This window comes from Jaculus jaculus, chromosome 1 (assembly GCF_020740685.1).
Source record: "Jaculus jaculus isolate mJacJac1 chromosome 1, mJacJac1.mat.Y.cur, whole genome shotgun sequence".
In the NCBI taxonomy this organism is placed as follows: Eukaryota; Metazoa; Chordata; class Mammalia; order Rodentia; family Dipodidae; genus Jaculus; species Jaculus jaculus.
Window position 1 is genome coordinate 108,566,563 of NC_059102.1, and position 16,748 is coordinate 108,583,310.

Consider the following 16,748-nt stretch of genomic DNA (forward strand, 5'->3'; position numbering starts at 1 on the left):
TTTAAAGTGTTCAGGGCTGGAGAGATGGCTTAGTGGTTAAGCGCTTGCCTATGAAGCCTAAGGACCCCGGTTCGAGGCTCGGTTCCCCAGGTCCCACGTTAGCCAGATGCACAAGGGGGCGCACGCATCTGGAGTTCGTTTGCAGAGGCTGGAAGCCCCGGCGCGCCCATTCTCTCTCTCTCCCTCTATCTGTCCTTCTCTCTGTGTCTGTCACTCTCAAATAAATAAATTTAAAAAAAAGAAACAAAAAAATTTAAAGTGTTCACATAAGTCTTACGTTAATCAAATACCATAACTAATAAAAAAAATAAAAAGAATCAAATAAGTGTTTGTTCTTATAAGGGACATCAATTATCCAGCCCTTCTCCTTCTCTTATTTATTCCTTCCCCCCACTATCTTCCTCATGTTCAATTATTCTTACTGAGCACACACGTGCATACACACACACACACACACATACACACACACACAAGCTAGTGCAATACTGTCTGTGTGTTAGAGCCTTAAAAATGTTAGTTCTCTATTTTAGGCATGGCCTATAAGTGGAAGAAAGACTTAAAATAGTAATGCAAATTGTAGAGGCTGCTACCACGTTTTGAGAAAAGTCACACAAAATATTAAGACATACTCTGTTGTACTACAACTTTATAGTTGAGTATTGTTAAAACAAAACATAACTATAGATGTCATTTTCTGGGCAATTCTCTTGAGGAACATGTGGAATTGCTGGTATTTCAGGTTCTTCTGCTTTGACTTTTTCTCTCATTTCTGTAAAATCAAATAAAATACAAAAACTAGATTCAATAAATGTAAAAGATTGATTATTCTGGTAGAGAAAAAAAATCCTGTACCTCAAATGTTGGACAAAAACAAACTTGATGTGGATTAGATATTAACATGTTGTATCTGGCATGGTGGCAACATCTTTAATCCCAGCACTTGGGAAGCAGAGGTAGGAGAATTGCCAATAGTTTCAGGTCAGCCTGGACTAGAGCAAGATACTACCTTACCCCCCACCCCCGCAAAAAAAAAAAAAAAAAAAGTTGTGTCCTAGAAGCAGTATTGTTTTTATAATCTTAGGATTCTAAGACACAGAAACCAAAAACCATAAAGGAAACTGTTGACAAGTTTAAATACTTTAAGATTAAAATTCCAGAACTGGGTGGGTGGCACACGCCTTTAACCCCAGCATTCCCAGAGGCAGAGGTAGGAGGGTCACCAAGAGTTCGAGGCCACCCTGAGACTACATAGTGAATTCCAGATCAGCATGGGTTACAGTGAGACCCTACCTCAAAAACAAAAACAAAAAGATTAAAATTCCATATAGCAAAACCCATAATATGCCAAAATAAATCACAAACTACTATAAATAATATTTACAACATGTATTTAATGAAGGATTAAAGGAAGTCTGTATTTTTGTTTTAAAAAATATGAAGGGGGGGGCTGGAGAGATGGCTTAGCGATTAAGGTGTTTGCCTCCAAAGCCAAAGGACCTCAGTTCAATTCCCCAGGACCCACATTGGAGTTCATCTGCAGTGGCTGGAGTCCCTGGTATGCCCATTCTCCCCCCCCCCCCTCTCTCTCTCTTGTTCTCTCAAATGAATAAACAAAAATTTTAGAAAAGAGTCACTAAAAAATACAAAGGGACTTGAGAGATGGCTTAGCAGTTAAGGCACTTGCCTACAAAGCCTAAGGACCCATGTTCAATTCCTCAGAATTCCACATAAGCCAGATGTACAAGGTGACACATGCAAGATTGCACATGTACATAAGATGCGTACATCTGGAGTTTGATTGCAGTGGCTGAAGGCCCTGGTGCATCAATTCTCTCTCCCTCATAAAGAAAAAAAATTTAATATAGAATGCTTCATGAATTTACATCCTTGTGCAGGGTCCATGCTAATCTTCTCTATATCATTCCAGTTTTAGTATATGTGCTGCCAAAGCAAGCACCTTTTTACTTCTTTTCAGTGTTTTGTTTGTTTTTGAGACAGAATATAACCCTAACGCAAGCTGACCTGGAGCTTATTCTGTAGCTCCAGGCTGCTGACTTTAAACACATTTTTCTTCTTTTTTTTTCGAGGCACGGTCTCACTGTATCTCTGAACCAGAAACTCACTCTGTAGTCCCAGACTGACCTCAGAGTCACCGTGATACTCCTACCTCTGCCTCTCCAAGTGCTAGGATTAAGGTGTGTGCCACCACACCTACTTCCTCGGCTTCTTTTATTGACAGCTTTCATACATGTACGTAATGTATTTTGATAATAATCCCCTTCCATTGCTTTGTTTTTTAGGTTTTTCAAAGTAGGGTCTCGCTCTCTAGCCCAGGCTGACCTGGAATTCACTATGTAGTCTCAAGCTGGCCTTGAATTCACAGAGATCCTCCAACCTCTTGCCTCCTCGAATACTGGGATTAAAGGCATGCACTGCCATGCCCAGCTCACTCTTTTAAAAAATATATATATATAGTATATATGATCGTACTAGCACTGAACAAGAGCCCTAGTGTATGCTAAGCAAATGATGAGCCACTGTGCTATACTCACAGCCCTGGCAAAGATTTTCTGTTTCCTTGTTTTTTGTTTTTCAAGGAAGTCTCACTCTAGCTCAGGCTGACCTGGAATTCACTATGTAGTCTCAGGCTGGCCTCAAGCTCACAGCAATCCTCCTACCTCTGCCTCCTGAATGCTGGGACCAAAGGTACATGCTACCATGCCCGGTAACATTTTTGTTCGGGGTAGGGGGTTAAGAATATTGGGGGGGGGTGAGGAGATGGCTTAGTGGTTAAGGCATTTTCCTGTAAAGCCTAAGGACCTAGGTTCTAATCCCCAGTACCCATGTAAAGCCAAATGCACAAGGTGGCCCATGTATCTGGAGTTCTTTTGCAGTGATTAGAGGCTCTGGTATACCCATTTTCTATCTTCCTTTCTCTCTTTCACACACACAAATAAATAAATAAAAATATTTAAAATTTTTTTTAAATTTATTTGCAAGGAGAGACAGAGAGACAAAGACTGAGCATGCTAGGGCCTCCTGAAAACTTCAGACATGTGCTACTTTGTGCATCTGACTTTATGTGGGAATTGAAGCTAGGCTAGCAGGTTTTGCACATAAGCACCTTTAACCTTGGAGTCAATACCAGCCCTACTTCCCCCCTCCCCCTGAGGTAGGGTCTCATTCTAGCACAAGCTTACCTGGAACTCACTCTGTAGCACCGGGCTGGCCTTGAATTTACAGCGACTTCCTACCTCTGCCTCCCCAGTGCTACGATTAAAGAAGTGCACTACCATGCCCTTGCCCAGCTGTTTATTTACTTATTTATTTATCTATTTATTTATTTAATAGAGAGAGAGAGAAACAGATAGAGAGGGAGAATGGGCATGCCAGGGCCTCTAGCCACTGCAAAGGAACTCCAGACACATGCACCACCTTGTGCATCTGACTTTACATGGATACTGGAGATTTGAATCTGGCTTACATGGGTCCTGGGGGATTGAGCCTCGAACTGGGGTCCTTAGGCTTCACAGGCAAGGGCTTTGACTGCTAAGCCATCTCTCCAGCCCCCTATTTTTATATTTTGAGACAAGGTCTCATGTAGTCCAAGCTGATCTCCAACTCCCTATGTAGCTGAGAGTAACCATGAATTCCTCACCCTCCTGCTTCCACCTCCCTGGGCATTCATTATAAGCTTGAACCTGCCCTCCCACCCCCCACTGCTGCCCCAGTACTGGGGATTGAATGGGGTCTCACACATGCTAGGCAAGCACTGTATCACTGACTATATGTATCTTTTGTTTTGTTTTTAAAAATATTTTATTTATGTTTGTTTGCAGTGGCTAGAGGCCCTGGCACACCCATATTCTCTCTCTCTCTCTCTCTCTCTCTCTCTCTCCCCCCACACACACACACACATATATATACATATATATATATATACATATATATATATATCTGCCTCTCTCTCAAATAGATAAAAATAAAATATTAAAATTAAAAATGCAAAGAGAAAGAATTTTTCCTTATTTGCGAGCAGAAAGAGAGAGACAGCAAGAATGGCCAAGGCCTCTAGCCACTGCAAACAAACTCCAGATGCATGCACCACTTTGTGCATCTGGCTTTACTTGGGTACTGAGGAATCAAACCTTGGTCCTTTGGCTTTGCAGACAAGTGCTCTAACAGCTAAGCCATCTCTCCAGCCCTGTTTTGTTTTGTTTTGTTTGTAAGACAAAGTGTCACTGTAGCCCTCCTGAAACTCCTTCCACAAGCCCAAGCTGGCTTTGAACTCACAGTGATCCTATCTCAACCTATTGAATGATGGGACTAAAGGCATGCATCTTAAAGATTTTTTAAATTATTTATTTATTCATTTGCAGGCAGAGAGGGAGAGAGAGAGAAAAGAGAGACAGAAAGAATGGGTGTACCAGAGCTTCCAGCCACTGCAAACAAACTCTAGATGCCTGTGGCCAGAAGGGAGGCAGACAGGAGAATTTCCTGGAAACTGGCTGAGGGGCCAGTGAACAAGAAGTGACCCTGCCTCAAATGAGATGGAAAGCGAGAGACCAACTTGAAAGTGTCCTCAGCTGGGTGTGGTGGCACATGCCTTTAATCCCAGCACTCGGGAGGCAGAGGTAGGAGGATCACCGTGAGTTCGAGGCCACTCTGAGACTATATAGTGAATTCCAGGTCAGCCTGAGCTAGAGTAAAACCCTACCTCAAAAAAAAAAAAAAAAAACAACCTTAAAAAAAAAAAAAAAAGAAATTGTCCTCTGACCTCCACACATGCACTATGCTGCCCCACCAGCACACACTAACTTCCCCCCACACATAGACCAAATAAAAATAATTTACACTTAATTTATCCATCCAATTCTGGGCTAGTTTTGCTTGCTATGGTTTGTCCAACTAGGTAGCTTGCATTTTCAATTTTTTTTCTTTTAATTATTTGGAAATGTGCCAAGACAGACTATTGGCTATGTGAAAAAATATATTTTAGGGCTGGAGAGATGGCTCAGCAGTTAAGGCCCTTGCTTGCAAAACTTGATTACCAGGGTTCAATTTCCTAGTACCCATGTAAAGCCAGATGCACAAAAGGGCACATACAAAGGCCTTGGCATGTCCATTCTCTCACTCTCTCTTCTCTACCTCCCTCTCCTTGAAAATAAATAAAAATGTTTTTTAAAAGATCATATATATTACTACATATATATTTCAAGTTTATATATATATATATATATATATATATAAAGTATTCAATGATAGGCATAGTATCTGATGAGATAACTGGCTACTGTCAAAGGCAGTTGTAAATTATAGTTCTAAAGAAGATGGGCCTACGTTATTGCTATAAATAGCCCCTACCTGGACAGAAAGTACAGACATCCTTGGCATTTTCCTGCCGTGCATTAGGGTCCTGGTCTTGGGGCCCATCTGTTCCTTGGCTTGGTTCTGGAAGGAAATCTTTAGGCACTTCCCTATTCTTACAAGTCTTAATAGAGAGATCTTCAGGCTCAGGCACTTCTTGGTAGGTTTCAGGTGAATAGTTCTCAAGCTCAGGTGTTTCTTGGTATATTTCAGGTAAATATTCTTCAGGCCTGGCTGCTTCCTGGTAGGTTTCAGGTGAATAATCTTCAGACTTAGTAGTCTCCTGGTCTATTTCAGGTGAATATTCTTCAGACCCAGGTGTTTCTTGGATTGTGTTTTGAAAGGAGTTAGTAGGCACAGCAATTTCTTTACATATCTTATGGGAAAAGTACTCAGGTTCAACTGCTTCTCGGTGTGTTTCTGCAGAAATATCTTCAGACAGCGCTATGGCTTGTGCTTTGGCAAAGGAGCCTTCAGCCTCAGCCATTTCTTGATCTGGTTCAGAAACAGATTCTTCTGGTATGACTATTGTTTGGCTCGTGTCAAGAGGATAGGGTTCAGGCACATGTGCTCTGGGGGATACTTCGGGAGAGCATCCTTTCGGGTCAGCTGCGTCTTCAGATACAGAAACAAGGTCTCTGGGAAGAGCTGTCTCTTGGCAGGTTTTGGGAGAATGGACTTCAGGCTCAGCCATGTCTTGGCATACTTTGGAAGCAAGGTCTTGACACATAGCAGTTTCTTGACATATTTTAGGAGAAAGGACTTCAGGTCCAGCCACATCTTGGATTATTTTGAAAGAATGGTCTTGACAGACAGCTGTTTCTAGGGACATTTTAGGAGCGAGGTCTTCAGGTTCAGTCACATCTTGGCCTGTTTCAGGAGAGTGGCTCAGTACTGCCGGTTCGTGGCACTCAGGACTCTCCTGGTACCCAATGCTTTCTTCACGTAGTTCAGATGGGCGCTCGGCAGGCGCAGCTTCTGGCGGGGAGGCTGGCAGTGGAAGTGCTTCGGTGGCAGGTGGCTCGGTGTCTCTCTCAGCGAGTGCGGGCACTTTCTCCACTTCCTTTTCTCTTTGTGGTGGAGGCTCCACCTTTGCTTCTGCATTTCGTTGTCTCTTTTGGCCTCTTTGATTTCCTTTGCCTGTTCTCTGATACTTGCGTTTTTTCTGTTCTCTGCAGAAAAACCAAAATTAGTGTTAACCACAGGGCTACAGAATTCCAATAAAGGCTTCTAGTAACGAACCCAGATCCCTTGCCACCTTGTCGTATGACCTTGACCAAATCACTTAATCTCTGTAGACTTCATTCTTTGTTTGCAAAATGAACAGACCCAGATAGTCTCAACTATTAGGAGAGGAATTGTTCCTTCAGGAATTTTTTTTTTTATATTTTTTTTTGAAAGCAGAGAGAAAGAGAGAGAGAATGAGAGGGGAAAGGGTTTGGTTTTGATGTGAGGTAGAGATAGAGGAAGAGAGGGACAGATAATTCTTTAAGTTTGGTTATGGAAGATGTATACATGTGGGTTTTTTTTTATTTTTAAATAAGCCAGGCATGCTAGCACATGCTTTTTTATTTATTTATTTACTTACTTGTTTGTTTAAGAGAGAGAAATACAGAAATAGGCAGGTAGAGAGAGAGAGAGAGAATGGGCACACCAGAGCCTCCAACCACTGCATACAAACTACAGATGTGTGCACCTCCTTGTGCATCTGGCTTACATGGGTCCTGGGGAGTCAAACCTGGGTTGTTTGACTTTATAGGCAAGCACCTTAACTGCTAAGCCATCTCTCCAGCCCTTTATTTATTTTTTTTTTATTTTAGAGAGTGACAGATAGATCATTTGCATGCCAGGGCCTCAGCCATTGAAATTGAACTCCAGATGCTTGTGCCACCTAGTGAGCATGTGCCACCTTGTGTTTGCCTCACCTTTGTGCGCCTGGCTTACATGGGATCTGAAGACTTGAATATGGGTCCTTAGGCTTCACAGGCAAGTGACTTAACCATTAAGCCATCTCTCCAGCCCCCTACTTCATGTTAATAGACTGGCACACCTGGTTTACATGCACACTCACTCTGAGTTTAGTCTGTGTGAGGGAGCCCCACTATCCCTGCATAAGTCTGAACATGTAAGGTGAGTCTGGCTCTGTGCTGCAGCATGGTTTGTCTTCTGTGCAGGCTGCAGGGGTGGTGTGCATGGCTTGCTTGTGTGACACAGTACCTTCTGTGCAGACTGCCAACTACAATACATAGCCAATGAGGTGTTCCATATGTGGAGTCAAAGGTTGCAAAGAGAAGCCTTATAGAAAGGCACGCGTAGCATATTACTCCTAATAAATAGATAAAGATCTAGAAAATGAAAGTATATGCATGTGAATTGCAGCCAATGACAAATTTTTAGGCACTGCAAATATAACCAAATACAGATGGCTAATACAGATGGGCAGGGGTGGGGGAGGTGCCATAAATAAGCATTTCAGCATTTCTCCAAACTTATTGAAATTCTGTTCCATTCTACCTGCTTGTGGCTCCTTCTCTAACAGACTAGGAGGGCTGAAATGCTCTCCCTGCTTCGTCTTCCTGTGGGACCTCTCGTGAAGATCATGAGGACCACGGTTTATCTTGCAGCAAGGCACACAAGCTACTTCCTACTGTTGTTATTCCTGAAGAAACCATGTTTTTGTTTTTGTTTTTTAAGTTAACGAGATGCTTATTGGGTAAAACCAGTGTTTCCTAGACCTTTATGGGACTCAATAAATCAATGTATACCTCTTTTTTAATCTTTTGATTTTTGAGGCAGGATCTTGCTGTATTTCCCAGGCTGTCCTTTTGGTTTGTTTGTTTTTAAAATTTTTTTGTTTATTTTATTTATTTGTTTGTTTATTTAAAATATTTTTTGTTTATTTTATTTATTTATTTGAGAGCAACAGAGAGAGAGAGAGAGAGAATGGGCACGCCAGGGCATCTAGCCACTGCAAATGAACTCCAGATGCGTGCCCCCCCTTGTGCATCTGGCTAAAGTGGATCCTGGGGAATGGAGCCTCAAACTGGAGGTCTTAGGCTTCATAGGCAAGCGTTTAACCACTAAGCCATCTCTCCAGCCCTTTTGTTTGTTTTTTTGAGGCAGGGTCTCACTCTAGCTAAGACTGATCTGGAATTCACTATGTAGTCTCAGGATGGCCTTGAACTCACAGTGATCCTCTTTTTAAAAATTTTTTTGTTTATTTTTATTTATTTGAGAGCAACAGACAGACAGAAAGAGGAAGAGAGAAAGAGAGAGAGAGAGGGAGGGAGGGAGAGAATGGGCTCACCAGGGCCACCAGCCACTGCAAACTAACTCCAGATGCATGCACCCCCATGTGCATCTGGCTAACGTGGGTCCTGGGGAATCGAGCCTCAAACCGGGGTCCTTAGGCTTCATAGGCAAGCGCTTAACCACTAAGCCACCTCTCTAGCCCATCCTCTTATCTCTGCCACCTCACCCAGCAGTCCTCAAATATTCTTTCCTTTTTTTAGTTTTTTTTTTTTGAGGTAGAGTCTCACTCTAGCTCAGGCTTACCTGGAAATCATTCTGTAGTCTCAGGGTGGCCTTGAACTCATGGTGATCCTCCTACCTCTGCCTCCCAAATGCTGGGATTAAAGGTGTGCACCACCATGCCTGGCAATTCTCAAATTTTCACTCTTCCTGCTTAGGTCTCCCATGCGTTGGGATTATAGACGTGTACTACCATTGTTGTTTGTATTGTTATTGTTTGATTTTTTTGTTTTTTTGAAGTAGGGTCTTGTTCTAGGCATGGCTGGCCTGGAACTCACTTTGTATTCAGTCCCAGGCTTGCTTCAACTCAGCAATACACCTAGTCTGCTTCCCAGGTGCACCATAACACCTGGCCTTATTCTTTTTTTTTTTTTTTTTTTTTTGAGGTAGGGTTTCACTCTAGCCCAGGCTGACCTGGAATCCACTATGTGGTTTCAGGGTGGCCTTGAACTCATAGCAATCCTCCTACCTCTGCCTCCCGAGTGCTGGGATTAAAGGCGTGCGCCACCACGCCCAGCTCTTATTCTTTTTTTAATATTATTATTTATTTGTTTGATTATTTTTACTTGTAAGCAGAGAGAAATATAAAGGAGATGAGATAATGGGTGCAGCAATGCCTCCAGCCAATGCAAACAAACCCTAGACGCATGCACTACTTTGTGCATCAAGCTTTACATGGGTACTAGGGACGCGAACCAGGTCTTTAGGCTTTGCTGGCAAGCACCTTAACCACTAAGCCATCTCTCCAGCCCATTATTTTTTTAACTCTATTTTTACTTACTCGCAAGCAGAGAATAAGATCTTGTCACTGCAAACAAAATTCAGACACATTCACTGTGCATCTGGCTTTATATGGGTCCTGGAGTATTGAACCTGGGCCATCCCTAGATGATTTCTTCAAAAAAAAAAAAAAAAAGTGTAGGGCCAAACTGTCCTGTGAGCACTTCTTAAAAGATTTATACACTATATTTATGCTACTCTCACTTTTGGTGAAAGAATGGGGGAGGGAATTATCATGATTTATTGTTTATAATTATGGAAGCTGTCAATAAAAAAGTTGAAAAAAAAAGTGTGGGGGCTGAGGAGATGGTTCAGCTGTTAAAGACACTTACTTCCAAAGTCTGCCAGCCCTGGTTCAGTTCCCTAATACCCACATAAAGCCAGATGCACAAAGTTGTGGTTGGATCTGGAGTTTGTTTGTAGAGGCAGGACCACTGGAACACCCATTCATTCTCTCTCTCTCTCAAATAAATAGTTTAAAAAAGAAGAGCAACACGGTGGCCAGGCTTGGTGGCACATACCTTTAATCTCAGCACTTGGGAGGCAGAGGTAGGAGTATTGCTGTGAGTTCAAGGCCATCTTGGGACTACAGAGTGAGTTCCAGGTCAGCTTGGACTACAGTGAGACCCAAATTTGGAAAAAAAAAAAAAAAGCCAACAACAACAAAACACCAGCAAGCCAGGCTTGGTGGTGCATGCTTTTAATCCCAGCACTTGGGAAGCAAAGGTAGTAGGATCACTGTGAGTTCAAGGCTGCCCTGAAACTACATAGTGAATTCCAGGTCAGCCTGAGCTAGAATGAGACCCTACCTCAAAAAATCAAACAAATGCCAGGTGTGATGGCATACACCTTTAATTCCAACACTCAGAAGGCAGAGGTAGGTGGATTGCTCTGAGTTCAAGGCCACCCTGAGATTACATAGTGAATTCCAGGTCAGCCTCGGCTAGAGTGAGACCCTACCTCGAAAAAAAAAATATCACATAAAAGGGGTTGGAGATGGCTCAATTGGTAGAGTGCATGGCAGAGTGCTATATGAAACCTTGTCAGAGAAGGAAAGGAAGAAGGTCAGTAAAAACAAAGGTAATCTAAAGATGAGATTATGGCACCTCAACATTTTAAATCATTATTCCCAGTAACCAAGATAATAAAACAATTAAGAAAATTGTTTTTGTTCTTTGTTTTTGAGATGGGGGTCTTCCTATGTATCTCTGGCGGGCCCCAAACTTGTAATCCTCCTGCCTCTTCCTCTCAAATGTTGAGATTACAGGGTGTGCCACCACACCAAGCTTTGTCAAATGATAAAATTCTTTTCAAGGTAGGGTCTCTCTCTAGCCCGGGCTGATTTGGAATTCACTATGTAGTCTCAGGCTGGCCTTGAACTCACAGCAACCCTTCTACCTCTGCCTCCTGAGTGCTTTGATTAAAGGTGTGCACCATCACGCCCGACATGAGTAATTTACTTTTATTAGCTCATGTAATCCTCACACAGGTGGACACTCTTCTCTCCACATTGCAGATGGCATGTCTGAAGCACAGAGATACTGAACACTTTGCCCAAAGTCAATGACTAGGAAGCTGGGAGTGCCAAGCTGGTTGTTCTGGTTTATCAGCCATGCTCTGGACCATTACTCTCTGCTGGCACCCTCTGAAGCCACTACCATTGTGTACATATATTGTGGTGAGAAAAAAGGGCACAGTCCTCGGCCACATGAAGACATGTCTGCAGAGCAAGTCTAGCCAGTTAGTTCCCAGGAAGTTCACCACAGTGTCATCCACCTCGGTGACTTCCTCAACTCAGAAAGCTTGGAAACCATCCATCAGTACAGTAACAGTGGCGCTCAGGCACAGAGATGGATAGGCAAGCCTAAAGACCAGGTTTTTTTTTTTGTGGGGGGCGGGTTGAGTTAGGGTTTCACTCTAGCTCAGGCTGACTTGGAATTCACTACGTAGTCTCAGGGTAGCCTTGAATTCACAGTGGTCCTCTGCCTCTGCTGGGATTAAAGGCGTGCGCCACCATGCCTGGCACAGACCAGTTTTTTTTTAATTAGCAATGACAAATACAAAGTCACACAGTAAAGAAAGCTTGGGACAACAATAGGAATGCAAGGCAATCAAAGGCAGTCCTCTGGAGGTATGCCCTGGAAACCAAAGGAGATCAAGATTGCTCAGCTGAGGGCTGGATGAAGCTCAGGAGGTAGAGTGCTTGCTTAGCATGCACAAGGCTCTTCAGTTTGCTCTCCAGCACCACATAACCCAGGTGTGGTGATGCACACTTAGGAGGTGGAGGCAGGAGGATCAGAAGTTCAAGCAAGATAGAGACCAGCATGAGCTATCCTGACAGAGCGGAACACAGAGGGGGAGAGAGAGAGAGAGAATGAATTCTGCTGCTATGACTTTACACCACTATGTGATTCTGTGCAAGGTAGCCCCTGCTCTCCCTTGTGTTTGTAAAACAAGGATAACAACAGCACCTGACTTAAAAGAGAGTAGGAAAGGTAGAATGGCTCGTGTTAGCATGAGCAAGACTGTGTGCCACATAGCATATTCTGTCAGTATTCATCCCTTCCCATTGATAACATCATGCCCCAGGAGCCATTGGGTAATAGTCATCCCTTTCCTGTATGACAGGACCATACCCAAGGAGCCACTGTGACGTCTGCTTCTCTTGGGCTTCAGCTTTTCTTTTCCTGAGTTGGTCTCTATTTCGTAGACGCCATGTTCCAATGATTTCTATAGGGTGAAAATAAAAGTTATTGGAGAGTGTGGTGGTCCATGGCAATGGTTAGTAAAAGAACCCTATTGCAAAGTGGGAGAATCCCTGTCCTAGGTTTTGCTCCAAGGCTTTTTTTAAAAATTATTTATTTATATGCAAACAGAGAGAGATAGAGAGAACAGAGGCAAACAGAGAGAGAATGGGCATGCCAGAGCCTCCAGCCACTGCTAACCAACTCCAGATGCATGTGCCCCTTGTGCATCTGGCTTACATGGGTCCTGGAGAATCAAACCTGGGTTCTTTGGCTTCACAGGCAAATGCCCTAATTGTTAAGCCATCTCTCCATCCCAAGACTTTGCTCCGAGACTTTTGAGGACAAGGACCATGTATTAATTATCCATGTACCTCCAAACAAGCAGAACAGAAATTTAGTGAACAGTGTGTGAAAAGATTAGAGATTAGTCAGACATAGTATTTGTCCATAGTTGTGAGTCAATTTATTGCTTTATTCAAAATAATTTGATATGTTGAACAAATAATAAAAGAAAAAAATTGGGCTGGAGGGATGGCTCAGCAGTTAAGGCACTTGCCTGCAAGGCATAATGACCCAGATTCAATTCCCAATACCCACCTAAAGCCAGATGCACAAGGTGGCACATGCATCTAGAGTTTATTTGCAGTGTCTAAAAGCCCTGGTGCACCCATTCTCTTTTCTTTCTGTCATTGGAAATAAAGAAAGAAAAAACTGATCATAGCCAGGCATGGTGGCACATGCCTTTAATCCCAGAATTTGGGAGGCAGAGATAGGAGGACCACCATGAGTTCAAGGCCACCCCAAAACTACAAAGTGAATTTCAGAACAGCCTGGCCTAGCGAGGAAAAAAACAAAACAAAACAGGTGTGGTGGCGCATGCCTTTAATCCCAGCACTTGGGAGGCATAGGTAGGAGGATCATCATGAGTTTGAGGCTACCCTGAGACTACATAGTGAATTCCAGGTCAGCAGGGGCTAGAGTGAGGCCCTACCTTGAACCCCCCCCCAAAAAAAAAGAAAAAAAAATCTGTCACTTTTAACATAATAACTTGCTTTTATTTTATTCCTCAATTCTATCTAAGCCTTATATCATACAATAGCGTAACATGATTTTATCTTCTTGTTGTTTTGAGGTAGGGTCTCATTCTAGTCCAGGCTGACCTGGAATTCACTATGTAATCTCAGAGTGGCTTCTGGCTCACAGCAATCCTACCTTTGCTGGGATTAAAGGTGTGTGCCAACACACCTGGCTGATTTTATCCTTTTTAGAAATTTATTTATTAGAAAGGGAGCCCAATAAGCACTTTTTTTTTTCAAGGTAGGGTCTCATTCTAGCTCAGGCTGACCTGGAATCCTGGAATTCACTCTGTAGTCTTAGGGTGGCCTCAAACTCACTGTAATCCTCCTACCTCTGCCTCCCAAATGCTGGGATTAAAGGCGTGAGCCACCACACCCGGCAACACTTCTCTTAATTTTCATACCCATATGTTGATGCTACTCTCACTTTTGGTTAGAGAACCTTCTCTTTTCAGATGGCAGTGACCTTGGGATGACTCAGAAGGCACCATGGTGCTGAGAAGAAGTGACAGAGGAGTGCTCAGAACTGCATTATCTCAACCACACCTTTCATTGATCTCATTTAATGCATTTATAAATATGCATATCTACAAGTGTGTTAAAAATTTTAAGATTTTAACAGCTTTCTTTTTTATTTTTTTCCTCTGGTCCAGGCTGACCTAGATTTCACTATGTAGCCTCAGGGTGGCCTTGAACTCATGGTGATCCTCCTACTTCTGCCTCCAGAGTAATGGGATTAAATGCGTGCATCACCATGCCTGGCTTTTTTGCTTTTTCAAGGTAGGGTCTCGCTGAAGCCCAGGCTGACATGGAATTCACTCAGTAGTCTCAGGGTGGCCTTGAACTCATGCGATCCTCTTACCTCTGCCACCCAAGTGCTGGAATTAAAGGCATGCACCACCATGCCTGGCTCAATTTTAACAACTTTCTTAATACAACTGAAACCTTATGTATCCAATTTGATGTATTTAATTATTATAAGAAGGGGTCTATCAGTTTATCAGAATACCAGAAATCCATCAAACCAAAAAGTTTTTTTTTTTTTTCCAGAAAGTTTTAAGACACTCTTAGGACATCTCAAGCCCTAGGGTTCTATAAAACACTTGGAGAAATGCTGCTTTAGGTCAGATGTAAAGACAGAATAAGAAAGAGTAAGCGCTATTCTAATTCTTGCATCCTGTCACCAGATCTCTTTCCAAATGCCACACACAGCAGTGGGATGTACTTGCTTTACTGCAGCCACTCTGTAGTGGGGATTTTCATTATCTCTCACTTAAGCAGATTTCTTATTAATGATTTATTATCCCCCTGTGTTTCTCTGGCCTATTTAATCCCAGTTCTTCACATCTAAGGTTATAAGAAATGTACAGTTATGCTTGCCACCCCCAGATCCACAAAAAAAAAAGAAAAGAAAAGAAAAGAAAAGAAAAGAAAAGAAAAGAAAAGAAAAGAAAAGAAAAGAAAAAGAATCGTAGCCTGAGTGTTTGCAACAGCCCCCGCCCGCAGAAGATCCCTTCATTACCTGGCACACGGCACTCCTCCGGATGAGGGGCCAGTGTCTGATGGAGTTTCTGATGAGACTGCTCCTTCCCCAAGTCCATCTTGCTGGCCGCAATGCCTCCCTGGTATTTGCTCTGACTTCCACAAGCAGCCTAAAAGCTTTTTGAAAATATCAAAACCAACTCACACTTTAAAAAAAAATGCCCACATACAAGTTCACTTGTCACTTACTGCCCGCCTAAAAGTTTTATCTGGTTGGACCACAGCTGTGGGCGAATTCTACTTTCTTTATCACACAGCACAGGTGTGAGTGGGGAAATGGCTGGTGCTGTCCTGCTCTTCCAGTGTGGCTTCTGTTTATGCAGGGAACCCCTCTGGCACAGCCCAGCATGTGCAGTGTCTGGCCCAGCAGCCAGCAAGTGTCCACGTTCCTTTTTATAACACCAAGTGACTGACATAGAGGCTATGTCCTCCCAAGCTGTAGCTGGAGAGATTCCATTTTCACAAATGGAGGTGGCCAAGCCAAGTATAGAAAGAATCCTGGGACTAGATTCCAACTAGATCAGTGGCCCCATAACAAGTTACTTCCCTTCCTGTGACTTTCTTCCTGATTTGCATAATAAGTAAATAGTTCTCCTCTTGTTTATTTCATACAATCAATTCTTGCAAAAATGAAAGATGGACATGAGAATTATGAATTTCTTTTTGATGGTGGCTTTCCTCACCTTAAACAAAATATTATCAAGTTTTGCTGTGTGTGCTCCTTGACTTAGCAATAAAGGACCAAACTGGAAATTCAAAGCAAGTTAGTACCCAATTGCTCACCTAATCAAAATAACTAGTGAGGGCTTGAAGAGATGGCTCAGTGGTTAAGGCGTTTGCCTTCAAAGTCTAAGGACAAGCCAGACATGGTGGCACATGCCTTTAACCCAGCACTTGGGAGGCAGAGGTAGAAGGATCATTGTGGGTTTGAAGCCACCTTGAGACTACACAGTGAATTCCACATCATCCTGAGCTAGAGTGAGACCCAGAAAAACTTTAAAAAAAAGAAAGAAAAGAAAAGAAAAAGAGAGAGAGGAGAGGGAGAGGGAGAGGGAGAGGGAGAGGGAGAGGGAGAGGGAGAGGGAGAGGGAGAGGGAGAGGGAGAGGGAGAGGGAGAGGGAGAGGGAGAGGGAGAGGGAGAGGGAGAGGGAGAGGGAGAGGGAGAGGGAGAGGGAGAGGGAGAGGGAGAGGGAGAGGGAGAGGGAGAGGAGAGGAGAGGAGAGGAGAGGAGAGGAGAGGAGAGGAGAGGAGAGAACTGAAGAGAAGAGAATTGAAGAGGAGAGGAGAGGAGAGGAGAGGAGAGGAGAGGAGAGGAGAGGAGAGGAGAGGAGAGGAGAGGAGAGGAGAAGAGAGAAGAAAAAGCCTAAGGACCTAGGTTTGATTCCCCAGTACCCATGTAAAAGCCAGATGCACAAGGTGACACACATGTCTGGAATTCATTTGCAATGGCTAGAGGCCCTGACACACCCATTCTCTCTATCTGTTTCTTGCTGGCTCTCTCTCTCTCATTCATAAATAAATAAATAAGGCTGGAGAGATGGCTTAGCAATTAAGGCATTTGTCTGTGAAGCCTAAGGACCAAGGTTTGATTCCCCAGAACCCACATAAGCCAGATGCATAGGGTGGCGCATATGTCTGGAGTTCATTTGCAGGGGCTAGAGGCCCTGGCATGCCCCATTCTCTCTCTATCTGCCTCTCTCTCTCT

General features: G+C 43.2%; 1 protein-coding gene and 1 non-coding gene across 2 annotated transcripts; both read right to left on the reverse strand.

Moving 5' to 3' along the window:
* Positions 1 to 662: 662 nt before the first annotated feature.
* On the reverse strand, positions 663 to 15,102 carry Hemgn (hemogen). Its single transcript, XM_045142012.1, has 4 exons — positions 15,024 to 15,102; positions 12,315 to 12,408; positions 5,365 to 6,539; positions 663 to 769 (listed from the first exon to the last, which is right to left on the reverse strand). The coding sequence occupies exons 1-4, from the start codon at positions 15,100 to 15,102 to the stop codon at positions 663 to 665; spliced, it is 1,455 nt and encodes a 484-aa protein (XP_044997947.1).
* On the reverse strand, positions 1,851 to 1,957 carry LOC123458251. The gene has a single exon (XR_006635547.1). It is a non-coding gene; the product is annotated as a U6 spliceosomal RNA (small nuclear RNA).
* Positions 15,103 to 16,748: the final 1,646 nt, after the last annotated feature.

Bases quoted from the DNA above. Each gene is read 5' to 3' on its own strand.
- Hemgn (XM_045142012.1), bottom strand. From the start codon at position 15,102: ATGGACTTGGGGAAGGAGCAGTCTCATCAGAAACTCCATCAGACACTG. The intron at 12,409-15,023 runs GTAATGAAGGGA...TTCACCCTATAG, and splicing joins GGAGGAGTGCCGTGTGCCAG to AAATCATTGGAACATGGCGT. The intron at 6,540-12,314 runs GTATGGTCCTGT...GTTTTTCTGCAG, and splicing joins ACGTCACAGTGGCTCCTTGG to AGAACAGAAAAAACGCAAGT.